Source organism: Phytophthora cinnamomi (assembly GCF_018691715.1).
Source record: "Phytophthora cinnamomi strain GKB4 chromosome Unknown Contig2, whole genome shotgun sequence".
In the NCBI taxonomy this organism is placed as follows: domain Eukaryota; phylum Oomycota; class Peronosporomycetes; order Peronosporales; family Peronosporaceae; genus Phytophthora; species Phytophthora cinnamomi.
The window spans coordinates 164,012-187,053 of NW_027150935.1; the positions used below are offsets into that span (position 1 = coordinate 164,012).

Sequence of the window (23,042 nt, forward strand, 5' to 3'; positions counted from 1 at the left end):
CGGACTGGTGGATCCATCGAGCACTTGTTGGACTAGCGGGCTTGCCTTGATCGTCGTGGTACCAGCGTATGCAGTGATGAGGTTGGCAGTAAATGTTTCGAGCGGCAAGTTGCGTGACACTTTGCCACGCATGATAAGGATGGCAGTCGATAGTGATTCCAGTGATATGATTACGCACATCACTGCGACTGCGAACACTGCCAGTCGGTGTATGAGGTGGAAACCGTGTCTTTCTTTTGTGCCATCGTGTCGTTGTACGGGTTTATCTGTTGACCTAAGAGTCTCCTGGGAGTGAAAAGCACCCAGCCTGGGTGGGTCAGAAATGTCGGTGAGGTCGAAGTACCCCATTAACTACTGTAGACTTGAGCTTGTTTCTCGAACGTTGCGAAATGAAGTGTCCTTGGTGGTTGTTGGTGTCTTGGGAACGATTTGAATATAGTTTTTCTGTAACGCAAGATCTACACAGGCAGGAGTTATTGACTAACAATAGAGTCTACTGCTTTATCATGTTATTTCCTGCTTAGGCTTCTTGTCTTGCAACCTACTTCGGACGCGATATGCTCCAACGGCACTTCTCTCAAAATAGTGTTGGAATACTCGTTCACAATAACGTTAGTTCTCGTAAGTGTATTCCTGGATAGACGGGATAGATATGAATAGGAACTAAACTTCACTTAGTGCTGGCACCAGCGCATCCAGTCAATCAGAATGCCATCGAGCACTTACCCGAGCTAATAAAAGTAGGATGTCCCAAGATTCAGTACTGCTGTATGTAGCTACATGTCAGTCCTTATCTGGTTATTTTGGCGATGCCGACGATTTGTCGGCAATTACCCCCCTTAATTATAGCAGAGAAACTGGAGTGAGCTGAAGGCCTGTCTTGACATGAAGTACTTGCTACTTTAGCATAATAGCTGCAACTTATACCCGTCCGTGGGAAACAAGTATAATACATGTACTTGTATACAGGTAACGATATTATAGACAGCCACATACACTAGACATTTTTAATTATGGTACTGAAGGCCTCGACGGAAGATCGTTTTGTAGAGAAAAAAATCTTAGGCAAGATGCTCGCGAGGAAAGTGCCACTCACAAGCACTTCAGCAACATGCTGGTAGAACTCAGCCATGCAGCCGCTGTTTTGAGTGTCACTGAAACGCCAAGACAGCTTCAACAGCTTACGTTTGCATAATACCTATCACGACAAGAAACCTAATCGAAATAGCAGCCACTCAGTGATCAGGACACAACCGTTGACCAATTCCATTCTAACCGTCGAAGTTCCTAAGTTACGACTAATGATAGACTGGTCTCTACTTTTCATTTCGCGACTTTCGAGGCTCAAGCTCACAATTGGAAATGGGGGAAATTGGATTCACTGATGTCGGCGAGCCGCCAAAGCTCGGCTCTTGTCCCTCCCAGAAGGCTCTTCATAAGGCTGTGCAACCGGAGATGAGGGGTTTCCGCCTCGCACATCGGCTGGCAGTGTTCGCAGTCGCAGTGGTGTGCGTAATCATATCACTGGAATCACTATCGACTGCCATCCTCATCATGCGTGGCAAAGTGTCACGCAACTTGCCGCTCGAAACATTTACTGCCAACCTCATCACTGCATACGCTGGTACCACGACGATCAAGGCAAGCCCGCTAGTCCAACAAGTGCTCGATGGATCCACCAGTCCGAAAACCTACTCCGTCTACCTCGAGACGCCATCCGCTCAGTCACACACGGGCTGCTCCAATGTGCCAAACTACAACCGCGAACTTTACAACAACGAGTTTTTGCGCTTCATCTTCTCAAGGATGCAAACGTATGCAGCCTACAACATGTCCTATTTGGCAGAAATGGAGCTGGTAGTACCGGTTGTGGATTGTACATTTGACTTTCTCGTACTAGGCTACCCAATGGTACTGAAGGTGTACTACCTCGTGCGGAACAAAACTGACCCCGAACAAGTGTTGCTGCTGTCGACATCGTTATCGGCTCAGGACTACCAAGTGGCCCAGCAATTCCAGAAAGGAGCCGCCACGATACTCCTGGTCGCAGCCATCAATGAAACGCAGGCCACAACAGTGAATCATCTCATCGCCGTTGCTCTCAACTATCCGTACGTGGCCGAACCAGAATTTGCGTACTCCGAGCTGGAAGGGACCGATGGAGACAACTATTGGCTTTTGAAGACGCTACCGAATCAACGCAACTTGGACCCGGCGAAAAATATACGCGTGGCTCGACTCTTTGGACGATACAAAAGTGATCCAACCGCGCAGTCAAATATCGAGACGGCGCATTGGGATTTACCTAGCGATGCTGCTACCGAACTACGAGAATGGAGGTGGTCTAATCGCGCTGTTCTGCACGATACTTGGGCATGGACACACACTGTCCACGGTATCTTCGCCGTTTACGATATTTTCAACCTCAGCGTGCTGGCATTCGTAATCTATCGGCGTTTTCGCATGGGTCACGTTTGGGTGGGAGACGCGTTCGCCACGGTCTCGAATTCGCTGTTGTACCGAGGTGTGATCGTGATCATTTGCAGTCACTTGAACAGCTACTGGACCATTACCAAGATGTGCATTTCTATTGGAGACTCCATCACAGACCAACACGTCATTTATTATCGGCCAGAGCTCGTGCGCGCGGATTTGTTGTCGGTATACTTGAATTTGGCGAGCGTCTTGAGCTATCTCGCTCGTGAGCGAGTTGACCCACTGGTAGCATATTTGACATTCGAATTGGGATGGACCTACCGACTGCGGCTAGCGAATTTATTCCCCACTTTGGCGAAACATATCGCAGACTTCGCGACGGCTGATTCCATTTCAGGCCTGCTGGACGTGAGTTCAGGCTTGGGCAACTTGTCTCCAATGGAACTCATGACGGCATACCCGCTCCATAGTGACCGAAAACCGGTGGTGTTCTCAGCGGTGGTCTCGATTTGTAGCCCCATTGTGTTCATGCTGGCGTACGTAGTTGGTCGGAAGTCAACTCGCGAAGCTAGAGTACCGGCCGTGATGACGGGAGATCAAGATAAAATGGCTGTTCGGCGACGGTCGAGTGCGTACAGGAAAGGGTCGCAGAATCTCACCTCGTTCGAATTGGCCACTGGAGCAGCACTGACCAATCGGTTTGGTGTGATCTCGAGCTACGACAACTATGAAGTCCATGATAACCAGCTCACCGCAACGATCGATGCGGTATACTGCAATGGGTTCCTTGTTGTCAACGGGAAGTTTCTCATCGGCGCGCAAGATCTACTCCCGTTGATTGTCATGAAGCTCACTCGAGTCCGATTCACGAACATCTTCGTCCACGAAATGGAAAAGAATGCGGTGAAGGAGACATCGATGCTAGTGTACCCGACTACTATTGCTTGGAGTGATCTGCTCCATCTAGATGTCACAATGCTCACCTAGACCAACCGGGGGGGGGATTTTTTATAACAAGTACTATTTGCCGATCCTTACTTTATTGTAATTGGAAGTGCCTCAGGGCTCCGCTGTGCGGCGCGTCATTTGTCCCTTAAAGCTTTTGTAGCAAGGTGAGTTACCCCAATACGCTACAATAATCCACGCACTGCGTAGGTGGCGCATAACGCACAGAGCTGCTTGACATTGTGTTCGCGATAACGTGCACGTTCGATAACTGGGAAGCATGAGCAGACTTGTTTTGTCCTTTTGGCGCAGCACTTACTCTAACCAGTCTCTAACTGTTGTGTTCGCCTATACCTCGAAAACCATAATTCACAAAATGTGAAATGACTTTCAGTGATTCCTCCCAGCTAGTCCAAGTAAGAGAGCAATCGAATCTGTTCCCCCCTTTGTGTGCAACTGTATGATGAATTTTGTGGAATGAGCTCATCATTTCAAATCTAAGTTTTCAGGTACAGCTATCTTCAATGCCGTAGCTGACTGCAGCGAGATAAAATAGCCAAGGCAAAGGAAATAATACGCGTGGTTTGTATTCGATGATCGCATTAGATGGTCAATAACGTCAATGTGATGCCAGAGTCGCCAATTCTCTCAAAAATGCTCTATTCAGATTAAGCTCTCGCCACATAATAATAGTGAAGAAGAGGGAGGTGACCCGTTTGGTTCTTATAGCAAACATCTGCATTTGCATTTCACGTATAGTACGAGATAACCTCTACTAGCGAGATCCACTCGACTGCATGTACAGAGTGGTAACAGTTCGATATCATGTGGAACCAGCGTGATTCATTTGGTGACGCACGCCAATCTCTCTGTTGCTCTTCCCGGCTCGTAGATGCTTGCTAATGTCGATACACTCTTCAGCTGTCAATTGCGTGCCCGGTGGCATGATGCCTCCACTCGAAGGGTAGCTTTGGAACTGGCTTTCAAAGGGCTATTCGAAGGTATCGTTTATTACTGCAATAAACGCGTTATTTCCTGCTAATTTTTGATTTTGAACACAGAACCCCCGAGTGCGGCTATAATTTTGACCCGACCTAGAACCAGTTTTCTGTCATTTGCTCTAAGGCTAGCGAAGCTTTTTCGTTTCTGCTATTTCTGCTTTTTGCTATCGTTTTCTATTACTTTACGACGGTCTCAGGGCGTTTTTATCGTAGGAAAAACTGAAGTGCTCAATCAAGAGGTTAAATTTTCAAGCGCGGCTATAATTTCGACGCGCACTGTAAAACTGGGTGATTCATCGATAGCATTATAGCGGATCTAACGCGATCACGGATTTGTGAGTATCAATGCTGTCCGAGATCCTGCTTCGTTAAGTGGCTCAGCCGGCAGCGAGTGCCCTTGGCCGTCCAAGCATTAAATTTGTTCTCGCGGCTATGATCCTGCTCGTAGCCGATACTGCTCGGGCCTATCGTATTCGACGTCGGACACGAAGTACAAGAAGGAGGCGCCGCGAGTGGTGATAATGTTTGTTAACGGCGGCCTGTACGTGGCTATGGTACCGGAACATACAGTTGCGTTCCTACCCGGCCCCATGTATTTGCGTTGCAGCAGTGGTGGTGGTGAGCTGAACCTCATCATGTGGGAGCAGCTAACGGATACGACGAGGATGGCTCGGATACGATGGACGTTGGGGAAGCAGAAGTGCCGTTGAATGCCGTCCACTTCAAGAAGAGACTCGAGAAAGCGTGGCCGTATTACATGTAGCATGGTATCACCAAGACTTTACTTTGAATCTACAGATCTTTGACCGACTTTTTTGCCATCACCTGATGGTTCTACTTCTTTTTTCTCAGAGGGCCATCCAGGAAGCAAAGACAGCCAAGCAGGGGGTTTATTTTCGTGCCACGTGAACACACAGATCTGTCTACCATGACATCAAGTCTATAACCAACATGTTACTTCACAGACGCGGATGAAAACGCGACAGGTTGCCGTAGAAGTCTTCCAAGAAAGAAAATTACTGCTGGCGCTTTCGCTGTAGTCAGTCCTAGATGGGTTCAATTTGCTGTTCGTACACCTCTGCTGGGCGGTTTCACAGTCACGCGTGTATTACTACGGAGCGTCTACCATGACCCTTTAATGCCAGCACGTGCAGCTCAGTCTTCAATTCGCTATTTGAGCCTGATACAGCTTCCCGAGAGCACCATGTCAAGTCTGCAGTTACAATTTTGGTGCTTGCAACCAAGCTAGTGGCTGCAGAACTGACTGCCACCGTGCTGCTCGATGCAACTTACGCCATTGATTCATCTCGTGGGCCACTTTGCTCCGGACTTGGCGACATTCCAATTGGAACAGGCTGTCCTCTCAAGGGAGATGTCGCCGTAGCCGACTGCCACCCCGATCTTCAAACGTACAATGGGATTGACTACGTTGCGCCGGTGGACGCGAAGTGTGTCGCGGTAGATTCTACGTGGAGCTGCGTCTTTCCTCGCGAGGACTCGTCAAGCACGCTCATCGTTTCGCGCGATTTATATTTAGAGGAATCGCCATGGGGTAGCGAGCGCCACCACGAGCAGATAGAGCGTCGACACCAATCTCTGTTCAAACAAACGATGTAGCGACAGAATAAAGATCGACGTTCACCTAAGGTTCACTTTCGGAGGATAAACTGCATCCAAAATCCCCATACATGTATCTGACTTCATCCCTGAAAATTTCAAGTGAGAAAAGAGTTATCTAATCTAATCCAGTCTGACCATGAACCTTCACACCTTGTTTGTCGTTTTCGCAGCCACATTTCTCGCTGTCAACGGTAACTCAATCGACCACGATAAAGTCAAACCACTCGCTCAGCTTGAGCCAGTTACTACATCGGAGAAGGCCGCCGTAAAATTCAAACCGCAAAATGTCGATTTGTCTCGCACGATTGGGCCAGTGCCGTTGTCTGGATCAACAACTCCGACTCCAAGTCGCCGAAGATCAAGGTGCTATCGCTGTTAAAGTCCTACAAAATATACGAGAAAGTTCCGATCGCGCAGTTGTTGAGGAATGTCATTAGTGGAGGGACGACCGCGAAGTTGTTCCGCACCTTGGTTCCGCTGTACATGTTTTACCCAACGCGTCGTAATACTAGAAGGTGCGACGATGGAAAGCGATAACGCGACACCTTTTCAAGATCTCATCATGTGGGACCAACTTCCGGAGACAGCGAGAGCGGCGCTCATCACGGCGGATTTTGGTAAAGCGAAGGTACCCGTTGCCGACACTAACTTTGCTGCGAAATTTGAGCGAGATTAGCCGTTTTAGCACCAAAGCAAGATGCCCAGTGTTTGTATAAAGAAACAATAAACTTCAGAGGGAGTTTATTCACAAAATGTATGCGCACGTCTTAACCAGGAGTTTATTGCTTCGAAGTCTAAATCTTGAGCTTATAAAGATCATACAATCACCATAAAGTAGCTGCGTCCCGCACCCTCATAAGTATGTATGCATATCAGCAGATAAGCACACGGCCTTCATGCCGGCAGGCGTCATCCACACCCGCAGAACAAGTTCCGAACCACACAAGTCCACAATCCTCCACCTCCTACACCAGGACTTCCAGTGACGAGAACGCCACCTTTGCCAAGATGTGTCGGATGACGGAACCGACGGGCAAGCTCACGGTCCTTCGACCTGCCGGATGGTCTCCCTCCACCACGGCCACGTGAAGACACAGCGGAAGAGAAGAACCGCTTTTGTCGCTTCGACTTTGGGTACCGGGGGTGCAACCCTGACATCGCAGGCGACGAGTCTGTAGCGTACGAAGTCGAATCCGAGTGATCCTCTTCGTCTTCGTCAGCATCTTCATCTTCGTCTTCGTCTCCACTCTCTAGCCGAGAGTCCTCCCGCTCGGTCCAGTCGGCGGTAGCTGTGTCTCCAAAGGCTTCACTGACTGTGACCGACGTGGAGAAGGTGTTCCGCTCCTCCGTGATCCTGTTGGTCGACTTCTTGATCGCTCCTCCAAACGGCATCTCGTACCTAGGCGCAGCCGTTCCACCTGGTTTGTACTGTTCATTGATACTGCGGAGTCCAAGCCACCGACAGACCTCATTGCACCTGTGACTTTCAAGAAACTTCTCCATCCCGAAAGTGCCGAGATTGCCCACACCGAACCCCCGCCCATCTGCCGAATGGATCTGCGGGTCCGTGTAGCTATCCGCGACTCCTTGGATATCGACGATCATAAGTCGGAAATCCGAGGCGACAAATGAAAAGTGAGAAAAAGCTTGTGGGGTGTTGCGTTCCCGCTCCTCGGTGGTGCTGGTCTCTCGGCCCACATAGCCGCTGTTGTTGCTGTACTTGACGTACGCTCCAGGCAGAAACTCCTCCACGGAGCAAACCAGCGTGCCTCGCTCCCGATCCCGCAACTTAAGCAGCCACGACCTCGCGTAGCAAACTTTCAGCGGAGGCTCGTGCTCGTTATACAGCGCCGCGTAGTGGGCACACACCGCCTGCATCTCCACGTCACTGAGATAGGTGCTCGGCTCTGCAGGCCGAAGACTCACTTTTGCCACCAGAAGTCTGGACGGACTTCCATCTGCACCGAGTTCCTACAGCAACATATCAAAACAAACAAACAAAACTTTAAGGTTAGCCTAACCAACTTTAAACTAAACACCACTTAAACTTTTTAACACCACTTAAAGTTCGTACCTGCAGATAATACGCATTTCTCAGTTGCCCCGTGGCGAACGGCACGAGGTCCAGCTTGACACGCACGGGCGTCGAGTGCCACTCCAAAGTGTCCACGTCGAAGCTGAGCTTGTCCGCGCGCTCGCGCCGGATGCGCGAGAAGTCGGGCGGCCCGTGCGGCACCACCGTCTTGAGCAGTGGCTGCAGCGGCGGCGGGGGAGCCTGGTTGCCGCCGCCCGAACCGGCTCTCCGGGACCTGGGAGAGGGCTTCTTCCTCTCGGTGGAGGTGCCGGTCATCTCGTTGATGATCTGCGTCTTACGCTCCTGGTACTCGTCAGCGGTGAGGTGGCCGCAGTCCAGCAGCAACTTAAGCGTGTTGAGCTTCTCGAACGGGCTCTGGTGGCTCGAAGGCGGCGCGCCCGGCAGCGGCGCCGGGTACGCCACGGCCACGGCCAGCGGCGCGTCCCGCTCGAACGGGGGCAGCGGCTTGGAGGCGCGGCGGCGGCCCGAGCCGGAGCCGCTGGCGCTCATGGCCGCGTGTTGCAACTTTTAAGTGAAGAGAGAGAAAGGGGGGGCTGGTTAGCCACTCACTGGTTTTAGAGAGTTCGTTGGCGGAAACTGCGCGCCGTTACCTGCTGTTGCTGTTGCTGTTGCCAGTGCTGCTGGGCGGAGGAAGTGGGTGTGGGCTGTCCGCGCGACGCCGAGCGGCTCATTGCCTCGGCGATGCGACGCTTCTATATCGGGCCAATGGGCGCTTCCTGCGAAACCCTCTCAAAAGTGGCAGGGAACTCGTCAAAGCTGATAGCGACGGCCGTTTCACGTTGAAGTGCCCGTTGAAACGCGCCTTCAACGCCAGTCGTTGTTGAAGCGAGTCAAAGGCAACCCAGACGCAAGGGCGTCATGCTCAGCTGGGGGCAACATGACCAACACTAACAGGCTCCGGTGAGCTGCGATCCCAGCGCTAGTTCAAGCGACTAAGATAGCGGCAGCCGTGCCGTTGCCGGCGTTAGTGGTGCTCAATTTTTCGGCGCGTTACCCCCACGTTGAACATGAACATGCTCCGCTATCAATATCAATGTGGCGAGGCCGCCGTCGTGTTCAGCAATTGACCGCATTGCCTCCTATCCTATACAGCCTATTCAGCTTCGTCGCCTTCGTCCTTCTCGCGAATGGCGCCAATCTCCACCAACTTGCGGGCGAGCTACAGTCATCAGCGACGGTCGGTTAGTGCCGTGTTAAAATGAAGAAACAGTTATAACTCAACGTACGGCAGCGGTGGGGAAGGTGTCGCTGGACGTGGCGTGGTGGTTCGACCGGGACCCGAAGTTTGCCAGCTCGGCCTCCTCCTCGTCCTCGGTGAGGCCGTCAAAGCCAATGACGCGCTCCGGGAACGCAACACCGTTCGTGAAGCACACCACGGTCGGCAGCACTCGGATCACCAGCTTCTCCACGAAGAACGGGGCCTTCTCCGCGTTCAGCTTGAGGAACTTGCACTCGATGTGGCTGCGCGCCAGCTTGGCCAGATGCATGTCCATGATCTTGCAGCGCTCGAAGTCGCGGTGGTAGAAGTGCACGGCAACCAAGGGACTGCCCGTGACCTCCTTCAAGAACTCGTCCTGCGTGATCTCGCGGTACTCTCCGTGGCCCTTGGCCAACAGCGTCTGCTTCTCCTCGAACTCGTTCTTGAGCTGCTTCAGCCTTGCCGCGCGTATCCTACAAGCAGGCAACAACTCCAGTTAGCCACTTTAAACACACGTTTAACACTAGCTTAAAATTGTGTCTAGAGTGTCTAACCGCTCCAGCTCCGGGTCCTCGTCCAGCTCGTCCAGCATGGCCTCGTCGTCCGAGTCCAGCTCATCGCCTTCCTCCTGCTGCTTCTGCCCGCCCACATAGGACCGATCCTCCTTCTGCTGCGCGGCCTTGGCGGCCAGCGCCTCCTCCACCCGTCGCGCGCGCTGCTGCTCCTGTCGCTCCTCCTGCTCCTGTTGCTGCGCGCGGACTTTCTCTTGCCGCTCATTTTTCACCTTGAGCTCCTCCATGGCGCCCTGCATGCGGTCCGAGGCCTCCACGTGGGCCGCCGAGTCGAACAGCCCGGAGGTGTTGGCCATGGAAAACTTGGCCGCCATGGTTAGCACTCTCTAACCGGCGTGCAAGCAAAATGGAAAATGGGTACACCACATACAGACAGATGTGTGCACCACAGCACATTACGTACTGAACACAGATTCGGGATATGGAGCATGAAGGGACGCGAGCTGATCCGCTCGTGTGCAAAAGGGCAACAAGACGAGATGCAGCGCGTTGTGCTGGTGCTCGCGATGGCTTTTGCGCTGGTTGCGGTGGTTTTGGCAGGAGATTCCTCTGGCAGCTCCGGCAATGCTGGAGAAACTGCAACAGTCAACGTGGACGATACGCACAACTCGACTGTGGTGGAGCCGGCGGCAGCCTTCGTCCCCAGACCGAACGAAAACGGCGACGCGTCGAGCGCGGTGAAGACTCCGAGCGACGGCAATGGCGATGGTCAGACCAAACTGGCGGTGGCGGTGGTCGTCGGTGTGAGTGTGGCGGGACTGTTGCTGGGCCTCACGCTGATCATGTTTGCGTGGAGGGCGTCGAAACGACAAGAGGAAGCCATGTTCCTGGACGTGGGGGACGAGCGCAACTACGTGTACGGGCAGTTCGGCGACTACGCGGCGATGTAGAGCAGGAGAGGCAATCAATAGAACGCTTGGGGTGATGAGGATTTTTGGCGGCTTTGATCTGCAGCTTAGGCCTCGTTGAAAAGAGGACTTTCGTGGTGCCGACGCATAACGAGTGCGGCTTTTGTTCGTAGGCGATGTCTGTGTGATGTCGTTTTCATGCAACTAGATCGAGCATGTGAAACATCGAAAGTAGGTCACGAAATACAGCACGAGCAGTACGGTCTTCGCAACGACCACATTTGGGCACAAAAGTTGCTCTGGAATAGCTGATTGTTTAATACATTTCCGGTCCACCTTAGTGTTGTGTGGGCGGCAGAAACGTTGTAAAGAGCTCCTCTTATCGAATGCGAAGCGCGCAAGATTATCAACTTGCTTCATACCACGAGAGACATCGTGTACCCAAGCTTGTGGGCTGGATAGCTGAAGCTGCCTGAATTTCTTCAATTCTATCGCGAAAACGAACACTATATGAAACGTGATCAACAATGTACCATAAACTGCGAGCTCAATACTCGCTAGACGCGTGAAAATAGCGAACATGTTGGTAGTGCATTTTAGTGGCATTTTGATGATGTCAAACTTCGGCAACTGATGTCGAGCGGCAAACAGCCTCTAGAAATCATGGAATATAGTAGCATGAGTTACTAAACCAGATCGCACTTTGACCAGTTCGAACTGTCGTATTTTCAGCCCACGGATGCTTGGTGCATCCAGTAGGTAGTTCACTAGACAGCGGCTTCAGACATACATGTAAGACGGAATGCAGCCTCACTTCACACAATAAAGCTATCGCAAATCGGATTTGCCTGTGTTTATGCCGCAATGTGGCCATCGAGTCGTCCGTGACCTGATTCCAAAATACGCGGCCTCATTCGCGCAGAGGTAGTCGGTCTCATTTCGCGTCTTGCCACCGACGGAGCAACAAGCACTTCAAAGAGCATTCTACAGTAGCCACCATGCCAATGCAAGTTCCTGGCTACCACACGAACACGCCGCTGGACCCGTCGTTCGACAAGGACATCCGTGACCTACACCTTGTGTACGACTACGACGTGAAGGAGGAGGACGGCCAAGTGCGCAAGTGGCGCTACGAGTTGTGGTACATGTCGCCCACGCGCATCGTGTACTCGATTCACGGCGGTCCCATGGCCGGCCGTCTCAACTACCAGACCGTGGCCTTCCAGTGCATTCGTCCTGGCGAGCTCTGGCAGTGCAATTGGCTCGAAGAAACCGGCACCATCGTGAGCCAGGTGTACGACATCCAGAAGCAGGTGATCACCACCATGTGCGCGTTTTCCAAGGGCCACTGGGAGCACAGCGATGAAGCGCATGGCGACAAGCGCAACCCGGAGGACTTTGCTCGTTGGCGCAAGCTTGCCGAGTATGGCAACCACCGCGACCGCCTTGTGCTCTGCGAACAGGCCAAGATCCTGGAGAACTACCGTGGCCCGGGTGACCTCGTGCCCATTGCCCCGGACGCCGAGACGCTGTAAGCTGAAATTACTGTACGTACGCCGAGGAAACACAGGTTGAACAAGCTTCTACAGCAACTGTTGCAGCGTAGCAGAAAATCAAAGTAATATAGCCCACATGGTTGTGTCTAGGTTGGGTTTCGTGCGTTTCGTCATGGTGTAGCGTTGGCGATTCCATGTGATGAAGCTCATCGAGTCCATGCACAAGTCAGACGCATGCACGAACCTGCTGGCTGTGTTGCCCCTCGATGAGTGCGTCGAGCAGCTCATCACTTTTTTCACACCAGCGCGATTGACGCGTGAAGTATAATGCAAAGGTTTCTCAAGATTCTATCGTCGGGTACATGTAGGGCTCGGCACTCGTGAACGTACTTGCGGATTGTTAGATCTACAAGCTATACAGCTAAAATGTACGGCAATATGTATACTTGATTTGTTGCCCGGTATAGCCGTCCTGGGCCCCGAAGAAGAATGCTAAATTGTATTATAAGAAAAAAGCGAAGGACACTAGATGGACAACACAATGTCGAGCTCGAGCATCACCCAGACCAAGAATTTCTTTAGCGACCAGTGCTGCAAGGGAGCGTGGTGCGATCCAACGCGGGCAGGTTGTCGAGAGGAGTTTGGCGTCATCGACCGCGGATAACACAGCTCACCTCTCAATCAGCCGAGTCGATTGCATACATGTATTTAAAGCAGCAGAGTTCATTTCGGTGACATGGCTTCAAGTCAAGCACAGCGTCGAGTTGAATCGGTTCCTCATTTCTTGCTGGGAACTCATCGATTAATCCTTTGGCGACTACCAAATGATCAGTGCTGTCCGTTGTGCATCGCAGCTTCAGCGATCTTCGCCTGCGCCAAAGGCTGCCAGAAGCCTTCATTTCCGCCTGCATCTCGGTCGAGTGCCACCTCCCTCGCCAGCGAGTCCTGCGCTTGGCTGGCTGTCGCAAATCAAACGTGCTCGCCGCTCCCATCCAGGAGGCTTCCACTCGTGGCAGCTGACGGCAGAAAAGGAGCTTGGCGCGGGGGTTCAAGGCGCTGGCGCGGATCTGTGCGCGACCAATCTGTAGAGAAGAAGCGTTGGGGTGCAACGTGGACCTCGGCAGCACTGCTTTGAGCAGTTTTCCTCTTGCCGACGGCGATCGCACACGCGGGCAACAGCGGCAGGATACTTTTGCAGGCTGCATGCACTTCACGATGCTCTCCATGACGTACAGTGTTCGTCAAGATTATAGGACCACCCCTACCATAACTCGAACAATTTTTATCATTTTGAGGTGAAATTTTGACCGTCGTTGTGAAAGACGCTGAGAAAGACTGCTACATTGCGCTAACACTCCGCGTTTTTGCACTTTGTCGGGTGCTTTCAGTGAAACCGCTGTCGAAACCTTACCTCAAAATGATAAAAATTGTTTGACTGATGAGGCCGCACAGGGGTCCCATAATTTTGACGCGCACTGTACCGTATGCCGCTCCCTAATGCAGTGTTCCGAAGATGTGGTTAGCGCGCCACCCCTACGCTGTTTGCGCGCCGTCAGCGACAACTCCACCGTCTGGTGCCTGCAGGGTAGGCTATCGCTTCGGCTTGACTCGGATTCACACAGGGGCCCCGTTGAAGGCACGAAGGCACCCAGGAGCTCCCCGATTACGTCCGGGTTTTCACGTCCACGCCCCCGAGGTACTGGTGCCGCAAAACAGGACAACGCTCCCAAGGGGGAGGCCACGACATCAGTCGGGATGGATGACCCATGCCGCTCGGCCACGTGCCAAGGGCTCCGGTGCTCCTCACTTTTCATCTTGCCGTCTCGGAAGCACCTCCAGCCCCCAAAAAGTCTCAAGCACCATGCCGATGCAAGTGCCCGGATACCACACCAACACGCCGCTGCACCCGTCGTTCGACGAGGACATCCGCGACCTCCACCTGCTGTACGACTACGACGCCGAGGGCGCGGACGGCAAGCCGGAGAAGTGGCGCTACGAGATGTGGTTCTTCTCGGAGAACCGCATCGTGTACTCGATCCACGGCGGCCCCATGGCCGGCCGTCTCAACTACCAGACCGTGGCCTTCCAGTGCATCCGCCCCGGTGAGCTGTGGCAGTGCAACTGGCTCGAGGAGACCGGCACCATCGTGTCGCTCGTGTACGACATCAAGAACCAGAAGATCACCACCATGATCGGCTTCTCCAAGGGCCACTGGGAGAACCCCGACGAGGCTCACGGCGACAAGCGCAACCCGGAGGACTACGCTCGCTGGCGCAAGCTTGCTGAGTATGGCAACAACCGCGACCGCCTCATCCTGAGCGAGCAGGCCAACATCCTCGAGACCTTCAAGGGCGCCGGCAACCTCGTGCCCATTGCCCCGGACGCCGAGACCCTGTAAGTAGCTGGCTAACCAGCAGCATGGTCGGCGTGTGGAGGGACCTCGAAGGTCTCTTCTCTCTGTCATAAGCGCTGCGCCAGTGCTTCGCATTGCGCCGCAGTTCGCACTAAATAAACTCACGATTTTGCAGCGTTCACCTGTCTGGCCCCTTGTTGACAACAGTAGCCCTCGTGGCAACTCATGCTGCTTGGTGGCGGTGCCACGCTGACGTCACTCACTTCAAGCTGGTCGTTTCGGGGCAGTCATTATATTCGTATTTGTACGTGGCTGATACTACTTTGACTACCTGCTCTGCATTTTTCGGCCGCAGCGCTCCCTCGGGCGGCTCTCGTTCTCTCTCACACTGCGATTGTACATGGGCGGCAGCTTCGTTCGCTTAGTTTTGCCATGCTCCTCGCCCTTCAGTCTTGCGCACCTCACTCGCGCTTTACTTCTTGGCCTTCGTTGGCGCACCATCCTTTGGAGCGCTAGCCACTTCGATCTCCCAGCCCGCATGAAGCTCCACCTGCAACTTCTGTAGCAACGCGTGCTTCGTATCGGCACCCAGCGTCTTCAGCACCTCGAGGAATCGTGGCACCCTCTCGCGCTTAAGCGGGAGGGACAAGAGCAGTGGAACCGAGTCGGTAGCGTAGCCTGCACAGACCAACGCAGCCAATGCCGGCGTCAGCGGGACACGATGCTGGGTCGGCGCCTGCTTCTCCTTGGTGACTTGCGCTGGCTGCTGCTTCGAACTGGAATTGGTTTGGGGACGCTGCACGCAAGCGACCCAGTTGACACAGAAGTCGGAGAACGCAGTCGGCGACGACGCGCTGCACTCGGCCATCCACAACATCAAACAACGTCGGACAGCGGGGTTCATGGCCACTAAGGTGACACCTGCAAGATTCTTAACCTCACGAAAGAGAAGCGCATCGCTAGAAAACAGCGACGCACCGAGATTCTCGAGCTGGGCAACTTTGGCACGCCTTTCACTCGGCGAACCAGCCGTAGATGCCGTGGTAGCAAGATACAGCGGCGTCAAACCTTGAGCACTCGCTACATTAACCTCCGTGGAGCCTCGCTTGCCTAACAGCGACAACACCAACTGCAAATCCGACGGAGTTCCGTAGCGCACAGCATAATGAAGCACCGACTCACCCTTGCCCTGCGTTCGGGCAGTGAGCAGAAGCTCTGCAGACTTGGACTTACACAGCATCTCAATGAGTGCCTTGCGTTGCTTCGCGATGGCCAGGTGCAGCGTTGTCTCGCCTCGAGCATTGACGACATCGATGCTCGAGTACTTGCCGTCCAGCAAGAAGCGGACAACGTCCACGACCCCCAGCTCAGCCGCTTGTAGCAACACGGCGCCCGAAAAATCCTGCCTCGCAGGTGTAGCTACGAGGGAGTGGTGGTTCAGCAGCAACTGCAGTGCTGTGATGTCCCCGTGCCGAACAACAATCGTGAACGGCGTCTCGCCGGCATTATCCGGGAGATCAATTGGCGCGCCGCATGAAACCAGTAAATTCGTCACCAGCACGCTCTGCTCCGGGGAAGCTCGCAAGCACGCGTGCAGCGGGGACCTACCAATCGAGTCCTGCGCGTCCAGGTGTGCTCCGTTCTCCAAAAGAAGCTTTGCGACCTCAAAAAGCTCGTCATTCGTCGCGAGGAATAGCGCCGTTTTGCCGTCGTTGTCACGTGCTTCCGTCTTCGCACCGTGACGCAACAGTAGCTTCACCACACTCAGAGTGTGCTTGAGGCGCTCCTCGTCCTCCTTGCGGCACTATCAGATACCAGCAAAACCACAGACAGACAACCAACCGTCAGTCTCAATCTCAGCAAGTCAACCAGAGCTCAGGCGACTTACATCCACGACCGTGTTGAGCTGCACGACAGCGGTTCCTTGGAAGACAGCACGCAGAGCTTGCACGTTGTGCCTCATGAGCGTGGCCATGAGCGCCGTGACGCCGCGCCGGCCTCGCTCGTCCACCTGCTGGCCTTCCTTGAGCAAGAACTCGAGCACCTCGTACTCGCCGTCCCAGGCCGCAGCATGGAGCGCCGATGCCCCCACCGTCGGCAGGTGGAACTTCTCCCAGTCGCAGAAGGACGGCGCTTCATCTCCGTCGTCGAGATTCTTGGGACTGGACTCGGCCGCGACAACCTGCCATGGCCATCAGCGCAGGAACACAGGACGATGTGCATAAGTGACCGGCAGCCGCGTCTGCAGCAGGCAAATCGCTTTAATCGGACGAGCCAAAGCGCGCAAGAGTAGTACCCGCTCGTCCGAGCGTCGGAATGGGACGGAGATGGCTACCTACGTACGTACGCGGTCGAGCGCGAGCCACTCGGGGTGCTCTTTGCGGAGACCTTGCATGACCTTGACGTCTCCTCGTCGCCCGGCGTCGAGCCACGCCTGCTCCACTTCGGAGCAGCTGGCAGCGGGCATGACCGACCTCGTTCGTGCTCTTGACGCGCCCGTGTTCAATTCCGCGGGCAGGTCGGCAGTCGGTCGGCGTGTTCACGAATGACCCTCAGCGGAGACTTCGCTCGACTCGGATCTAGTCCGCGACGGACGTGCAGCTTGTCGACGTGTACTGGGTGCTGCACTGCAAGGCTCGGCCGAGTCGCTTGTGGCGGAGCGCATCCTGCCTGAAAAAAAGCGACTTGAGCGCTCTGGTGACGCAGGCAGGCCGGCGGCGAGCGCGAAGGCGGAGAGAAGCCGCGCAGCAGGCGCTGCGGCTATGGCTGGCTGGCTGGCAGCAGGCTGCAGCCGCGAGGAATCAAACTTTGGACAGTGCTGCGCGTGGCCCAGAAAAGGCGAGGAAGGCATTGGTACTGAGCCTGCAGGCGTGACCAGCAGCGCGAAAGACGGTCTTTCGCGTCCCATACCCGGGATTTTTGGATCGATTGGGACAGCTCGATAATCCAGTAAAAAAAGCAGTGCTCGTACATGTGAGTTCGGGCGGTAGTGAAGGCTCCGTGTAAGTTTGACTGGCTTCCGAAGTGAGTGTAGAAGAGTTGATGCAGCTATTAATTGTTGAGAATCTACTTTCCGGAAGAGGAGTAAACGAGCTAGACATGCTCCGCATACTTATCGTCAATGCTAGTCTACAATTCAGCCACTGGCACAGGCAATCGACGCATGCACATAATATTATTAACCTCACTCAACAACTGGCGTTCGTGTGTATTAATAGACTTCTCCTGTACAGCGTTCCCGATTTTACGAGAAGATGACTTTACCAAAGTAAAGTAAAGTCAACCCAGGCAACATTGCCCGCTCTAGCTTTTTTTTTATCTCGAATAAGCATCAGCCTCCTGCCTCGCCGGTCACAACGAACTTCGATTGTCTTGAGGAGAAGGTGGTCCAGTGTTTTATTTTACTACTGGATTACCGTAATTCGTCCGCGAGCTGCCGGGTGAACACCCGGCAGCGTTTACGTCTGCTGCAGCCATCGCTTGCCTCGTTTCTGAGCCTGCGCTGATTTACATCCGCAGTCTCTGCACCGTACAAGGCATTCTCGGGCAGCGCTGGCAAATGCTCGCGCCTGAAAATGCTGCTCACCTCCGCCGCCGGCCGGGAACGCGGTCCAACCTCTTATGAGATGGAAATCTCAGCCAGCGGCGTGACGAACACGCAATACCACTGCAACGTGGCGCTGCTTGGTCGTGTTGACACGGACGCAGAAATGCAAAACTCGGGATCGGGTGGCTTGGAGCGAGTACCGAAAGCGTGGTGAGCTCGCTACGTACACAATGCCCGGAGCTCCGGCTGATGATGAGTCAAGCAGGGGCTTAGTGGTGGCCGAGCTGAGTCAGCCCGGCCGCACCCATCCTGAGTTTTGTGCGCGAAGCAGGCGACAAGAATCAGCAACACGGCTCCGTTGAAGCAGGCGGCGGCATGCAGGGCGCAATGCAGTGAGTGCGCGTCGCAGTCATTTGCATGCCCAAAAATCAGCGACGACTCGTTTGCTAGCACCGACACAAGCCAGTCGATGCCCTAAAGGGTGGACCTCGCTGCCGGACGAACGGGCAGGAGAATGCGCGCACGCAGCGGCAGCTTCGCAGAGAAGTCGCTGCTGATCTGACAGCGATAAATGAATCTCCACTGTTGAGTGTTGAACCCGTACAAGCACGGTGCAGCCGTGTCTTGCTTCACGCAATCTGTCACGCTCCATCGAGTCGATGATCGACGTCCGTCACGTTGTTGAGCGGCCGACGAGGTGAACATCTGAGATGGTGGTTGCCAACCCTGGTTGGGAGTGCCAACTTGGGACTATATCCAGATTCATGGCAGCCCTCAAAGGGCCAAACTGCTTGTCGGCGAAAGTACTTCAAGCACGCTCAAGCTACGGTACCGCTTTGGCATCTCGCCTTGTTAAGGACGTACCTCACGTTGAACAAGCGGTTGATCCAGAGACAAGTGGTTTGTATCTCAGCAAGCCAAGACAATAAACTTGCTGCTGTCAGTTGTTCGAGCAGAGAATGCTGGTCATGCTTAGTTTCTGTGTGTTAAACGCAAGAAATGGCCTGCACCGCCCCAGAAGCTGTCAAGGAGAGTTGTCTGGTCACTTTGTTTTCGCTTCGACCTGCCGCTCTCTCAACAATAGAATAAGCATTTTTCGCTGCATATCCTCTGTATCGGTGTCCGCACAATTGCAAACTGTTTGTTAGTGTGCAGCAAAAGGTACTAACATGATGGTGGAGTTAGACGCGTTTACGCTGAAGCCCTCTCTAGGTTAAGACGAGAACTTGTTGGGTGGTATATCGTCATGTTTGTATCAATTTCGCTGCGCGACTGCCTGCATAAGAACGGATTTCAAATCAAGGAACTAGTGATCGCTAGCAACGAATTCGTAGCAAACTTCAATTTATGATAGGGTACAAACAGACACACACGCGTAAACACCACTTACAGTTAGTTAGTGAATGATAAAAAAATCACAAACATGTCTGCAGAGTACAATACGCTGAATTCCACCTCGAACCAAAAACATGGAATAGGCCTAGAAGATGCAACCAGTGTAAGGAGATTACTTCTGTTTGCAGTGAAAAATCACTAATGCTTAGTGGTAAACTTCGTGGGGAGTTCTAATAAATAAAACCCGGCTACAGAAAACAAATACCGTACTGACAAGCGAGGGCTGCCGAAATGTAAAACTATAACCTGCACTCGAAGTACACACTATTAATTTGCTGCTTCGTACAAATTTATGTCTTTAGTTTTTTTTCCCTTCGTGTGTGCCTAGCTAGTTTTTTTTACAGCCTGTACTAAAGAGCAACCCCCTGCTCAGGCAACTATATCCAAGCAGTATTCAATTCGTTTGTCAGCGAGCGAAATTGCAACCCGGTCCGACTTCTCTCATAGCCTCCCAGGCTTTGCAAAAAATCTGCAACTGCTTCACACTCCTGTGGTAACATCAGAAGAAGTGGCAAAACTTCAACGCTGTAGCCCATGCAAACGCTCAGCTGCAGTGCAGACATTACGGCAGTAGTGGTTTTGCTTGCGGGGACGCTGGTGATCCATTTCGTGCAAAATTCTCGCAATAAGACTCCGTCACTTTCCTCCTGGCACTCAGATAGCCACTGATTCAGGCATCGTCGTACCAACGTACACAGAGTAATGCTTCCTTTTGGTATTCGGCGGAATGGCGAGCCTCCTGGTAAACTCGATGCAGCGAGAAGTTTGGCGCCATTCGCAAGCAACAGTTCCATTTTGGCGTCTCGATCAGAGAATTGGGTGTCATTGTCGCCGGATATGCGTGCTTCCGTGGTCGTGGCCGCAACAAATAATGGCGTGGCTCCATCTGCATCGAGTTGGTTGATCAGCCCACTCTTTTCATCGTCAGTCAGTTCCTCCAGGAATTTGAGCAGCACTTTCAACTCAGTTATCGAAGCTATTCGAGCGGCAAAGTGAAGGCAAGACTCCCCACGAGTCGTAACGACGCGAAGGCTTCGGGCCCCGGTGCCCAATGTATGCAGAGTTTCCATCATATGAGTGCTGCCGTGGGCTATGGCACGATGCATCGCTGTCTCCCCTCCCGAATTCTGGTAGTCCACCGCCACGTATTCACTTCTCACCAACAACTTTACAATATTGGCAGAATCCTCTTCGACAGCTTGAAGAAGCACATTGCCAGCAAAATCTAATCGTTCGCGCGTTGCCACGAGCGAATAGTGGTTCAGGAAAAGTTGCATAATGTCGACGTATCCCTTTTGAATTGCCAGTGCAAGCGGAGATACGCCGCGGTTGTCTTGAAGGTCAATGGAAGCACCGTTGCTCAGCAACAGATTCGTTACCAAAAGACCGTGCTCTTGTACTGCACAATACAGCGGCGATTGGCCGTCCTGAACGATACGAAAACAGATCATACTGGTTAAACCAACATTTTACCCATGACAGCAACAGCGAATTATGGCGGGCGAAACCTTGTCTTGTGCGTCTATCGATGCTCCAGCATCTAGAAGAATTTTAGCAGCTTCATACAGTCCGTCGTTCGTTGCATAATGCAAGGCTGTTTTTCCTCGCTGATCAACAACACAAAAAAAAATTAGCCACTCTTTGTCACTTTGAGGTGATCAATAAAGCTTCAATTGTTGCCACATGCGTACATCACTACGAGCGTCCGGGTCGGCTCCGTGTTGAAGAAGCAACATCAGCACTGCACTTGTCGTGGCCTCGCGCTCCGCGTCTTCCTCTCGGCACTACACAGTCGCCACACAGCAACCTCCCGTTACGTTAGTGACAATTCTATCCACTTTATCGCCAACAAGTGCACCTACATCTACGACGAGGTTCCTCTGGATGGTATCTCTGCCTCGGAAGACGCAGCGCGTGTCCTGCAGACTGTGCCGCATGAACATCGACATGATCGGCGTCAGGTTCCACTCGTCGCCGACGTTGGGGTTCTCGCCTCGCTCGAGTAACTGGGTGAGCGCGCTGGTGTCGCCCTCCCACGCCGCCGCGTGCAGCGCTGGGCAGCGTCTTTGGGTCCTATGCGGCACTGCACGAACAGCCGTGGGCGAGTCTACCAGCGGTTGGTTCGCATCCGCATTCCGAGTCGGCGTCTGCATTTGGTCGGCACTGGCACGACGTCGAGGTACGACGGGGTTGGTGGCGACTGGCGCTCGGCTTTGCGTCCGTGAGTCTCTTGGGTCCGTGGCCACTTGAGAAATGCTGGTCATTGTCTTGAGCTTGAAGTTGAGCCCGCGAAAAGCTCTATGCAGCCCAACCGGCACAGGGTATCGACCGTTACGTCTTTGGAGAGCTCGATGCGTGGACACTTGCGTTGGTCCACGCATCACGGATAACGCAACGTGTCGGCGACCTCGGTGTCGAAGGGACTGCGTTGAGGGCGGAGTTCCACCACCAAACAAACGAGAAGTACCACTAAAATTAATTCTCGAAACACCAGAAGTACCTTTGTAAAGCACCTTTGCACCGATTTGGAGTGTCACCCGTGAGGAGGGGTAGACCCACTGAAATGTCACCTACAGTCACCGTATCATGCACGTCGAGCGTGTCACACTTTGTGCGGCAACTAGGTAGTCTGCGCCTTGGCTGGGAACACCAGTGTTGTGAAGAGCAGCTGCTGGCATCGATCAGATTGCCGTGAGATGGGCGAGCTTGATTCATACAAAAAGCCCTGCGTGGTCTAAGCAAAAGTTCTGAGATTCGTTCCGAACGAGTTTCCATTTTCATTGGCTAAAATTGCATACATGTATTGCACTCAGAACCTTTGGACCCGTTCTGTATGGCGTTCCCAGAACGACTTCGCGAGGCGTTCCCAGAACGACTTCGCGAGGCGTTCTGAGCTCGAAACGAGGTTTGCTGTCTACCTACCTCGTCTCTGCCGAATCGTGCGCGGGTAACAAAACACACCGCTTGAAGCGTCTGGCGACGACCAAAACACCTGGAGCTCGCAAATCCTATTAAGATGCATAACAATTCAGATGAAAATACGTAGGTGTCCGAACTAAGTACCAGGCACAGTCGACTTGGCTGCCGCGGTCTTTTCATTAGTCCCGTGGTGGATGTTGTGACTGTCTGCTTGGCTGAGTCGCTTCAGTGCTTCAGATGCATCGTGTAACGGGGTTACATGGAATAGTGACCCTGGCACTATTCAGGGATGGCTACAAAAGGTCACTCCCCTGAGTAGTGACACAATAGGCTTGAGAGCCAACCGATACATTTTATATAGGATAAACTATAGGGAACTTCGGATTTGTATGCAGGCCAAATCAGTACTAACCTATAAATACATATAGTCTTAGATCTACCGTACTTCTGGTCAATCAGTCCGCTTAGGCCAGGGACACGTGAACTGCCGTTCACTGAGAGTTCGTATACTCTCGTTAGCACACTTTCTCTGTGCAAGGTGCTCGTGTGGCCCCGTCACACTTGGTAGCACTTGTAGTCAATCCTACACCTACGCGGGTAGATTGGACTACCTGAAT

At 53.1% G+C, this 23,042-nt stretch overlaps 8 protein-coding genes across 8 annotated transcripts; 4 read left to right on the plus strand and 4 right to left on the minus strand.

Moving 5' to 3' along the window:
* Window positions 1-1,455: 1,455 nt before the first annotated feature.
* IUM83_12200 (putative transmembrane protein) lies at window positions 1,456-3,423 on the plus strand (the record flags this gene model as incomplete). The annotated part of the gene is made up of 2 exons (XM_067936807.1): window positions 1,456-2,111; window positions 2,952-3,423. The coding sequence occupies 2 exons, from the start codon at window positions 1,456-1,458 to the stop codon at window positions 3,421-3,423; spliced, it is 1,128 nt and encodes a 375-aa protein (XP_067800215.1).
* A 3,488-nt stretch (window positions 3,424-6,911) lies between these two features.
* Window positions 6,912-8,768, minus strand: IUM83_12201 (Alpha Kinase; the record flags this gene model as incomplete). The annotated part of the gene is made up of 3 exons (XM_067936808.1): window positions 6,912-7,973; window positions 8,077-8,601; window positions 8,688-8,768. 3 exons carry the CDS (start codon window positions 8,766-8,768, stop codon window positions 6,912-6,914), a joined length of 1,668 nt encoding a protein of 555 aa, XP_067800214.1.
* Window positions 8,769-9,190: 422 nt separating this feature from the next.
* IUM83_12202 (Thioredoxin-like protein) lies at window positions 9,191-10,181 on the minus strand (the record flags this gene model as incomplete). The annotated part of the gene is made up of 3 exons (XM_067936809.1): window positions 9,191-9,256; window positions 9,324-9,768; window positions 9,850-10,181. The coding sequence occupies 3 exons, from the start codon at window positions 10,179-10,181 to the stop codon at window positions 9,191-9,193; spliced, it is 843 nt and encodes a 280-aa protein (XP_067800213.1).
* Window positions 10,182-10,295: 114 nt separating this feature from the next.
* IUM83_12203 (Inactive leucine-rich repeat receptor-like protein kinase) lies at window positions 10,296-10,757 on the plus strand (the record flags this gene model as incomplete). Its single annotated transcript, XM_067936810.1, has 1 exon — window positions 10,296-10,757. One exon carries the CDS (start codon window positions 10,296-10,298, stop codon window positions 10,755-10,757), a length of 462 nt encoding a protein of 153 aa, XP_067800212.1.
* A 956-nt stretch (window positions 10,758-11,713) lies between these two features.
* On the plus strand, window positions 11,714-12,250 carry IUM83_12204 (Phenol acid carboxylase; the record flags this gene model as incomplete). The annotated part of the gene is made up of 1 exon (XM_067936811.1): window positions 11,714-12,250. One exon carries the CDS (start codon window positions 11,714-11,716, stop codon window positions 12,248-12,250), a length of 537 nt encoding a protein of 178 aa, XP_067800211.1.
* Window positions 12,251-14,072: 1,822 nt separating this feature from the next.
* Window positions 14,073-14,609, plus strand: IUM83_12205 (putative phenol acid carboxylase; the record flags this gene model as incomplete). The annotated part of the gene is made up of 1 exon (XM_067936812.1): window positions 14,073-14,609. One exon carries the CDS (start codon window positions 14,073-14,075, stop codon window positions 14,607-14,609), a length of 537 nt encoding a protein of 178 aa, XP_067800210.1.
* Window positions 14,610-15,036: 427 nt separating this feature from the next.
* IUM83_12206 (DNA polymerase) lies at window positions 15,037-17,031 on the minus strand (the record flags this gene model as incomplete). The annotated part of the gene is made up of 3 exons (XM_067936813.1): window positions 15,037-16,368; window positions 16,453-16,746; window positions 16,912-17,031. 3 exons carry the CDS (start codon window positions 17,029-17,031, stop codon window positions 15,037-15,039), a joined length of 1,746 nt encoding a protein of 581 aa, XP_067800209.1.
* A 3,544-nt stretch (window positions 17,032-20,575) lies between these two features.
* IUM83_12207 (Serine/threonine-protein phosphatase 6 regulatory ankyrin repeat subunit B) lies at window positions 20,576-21,659 on the minus strand (the record flags this gene model as incomplete). The annotated part of the gene is made up of 5 exons (XM_067936814.1): window positions 20,576-20,596; window positions 20,667-20,933; window positions 21,015-21,113; window positions 21,198-21,290; window positions 21,369-21,659. 5 exons carry the CDS (start codon window positions 21,657-21,659, stop codon window positions 20,576-20,578), a joined length of 771 nt encoding a protein of 256 aa, XP_067800208.1.
* Window positions 21,660-23,042: the final 1,383 nt, after the last annotated feature.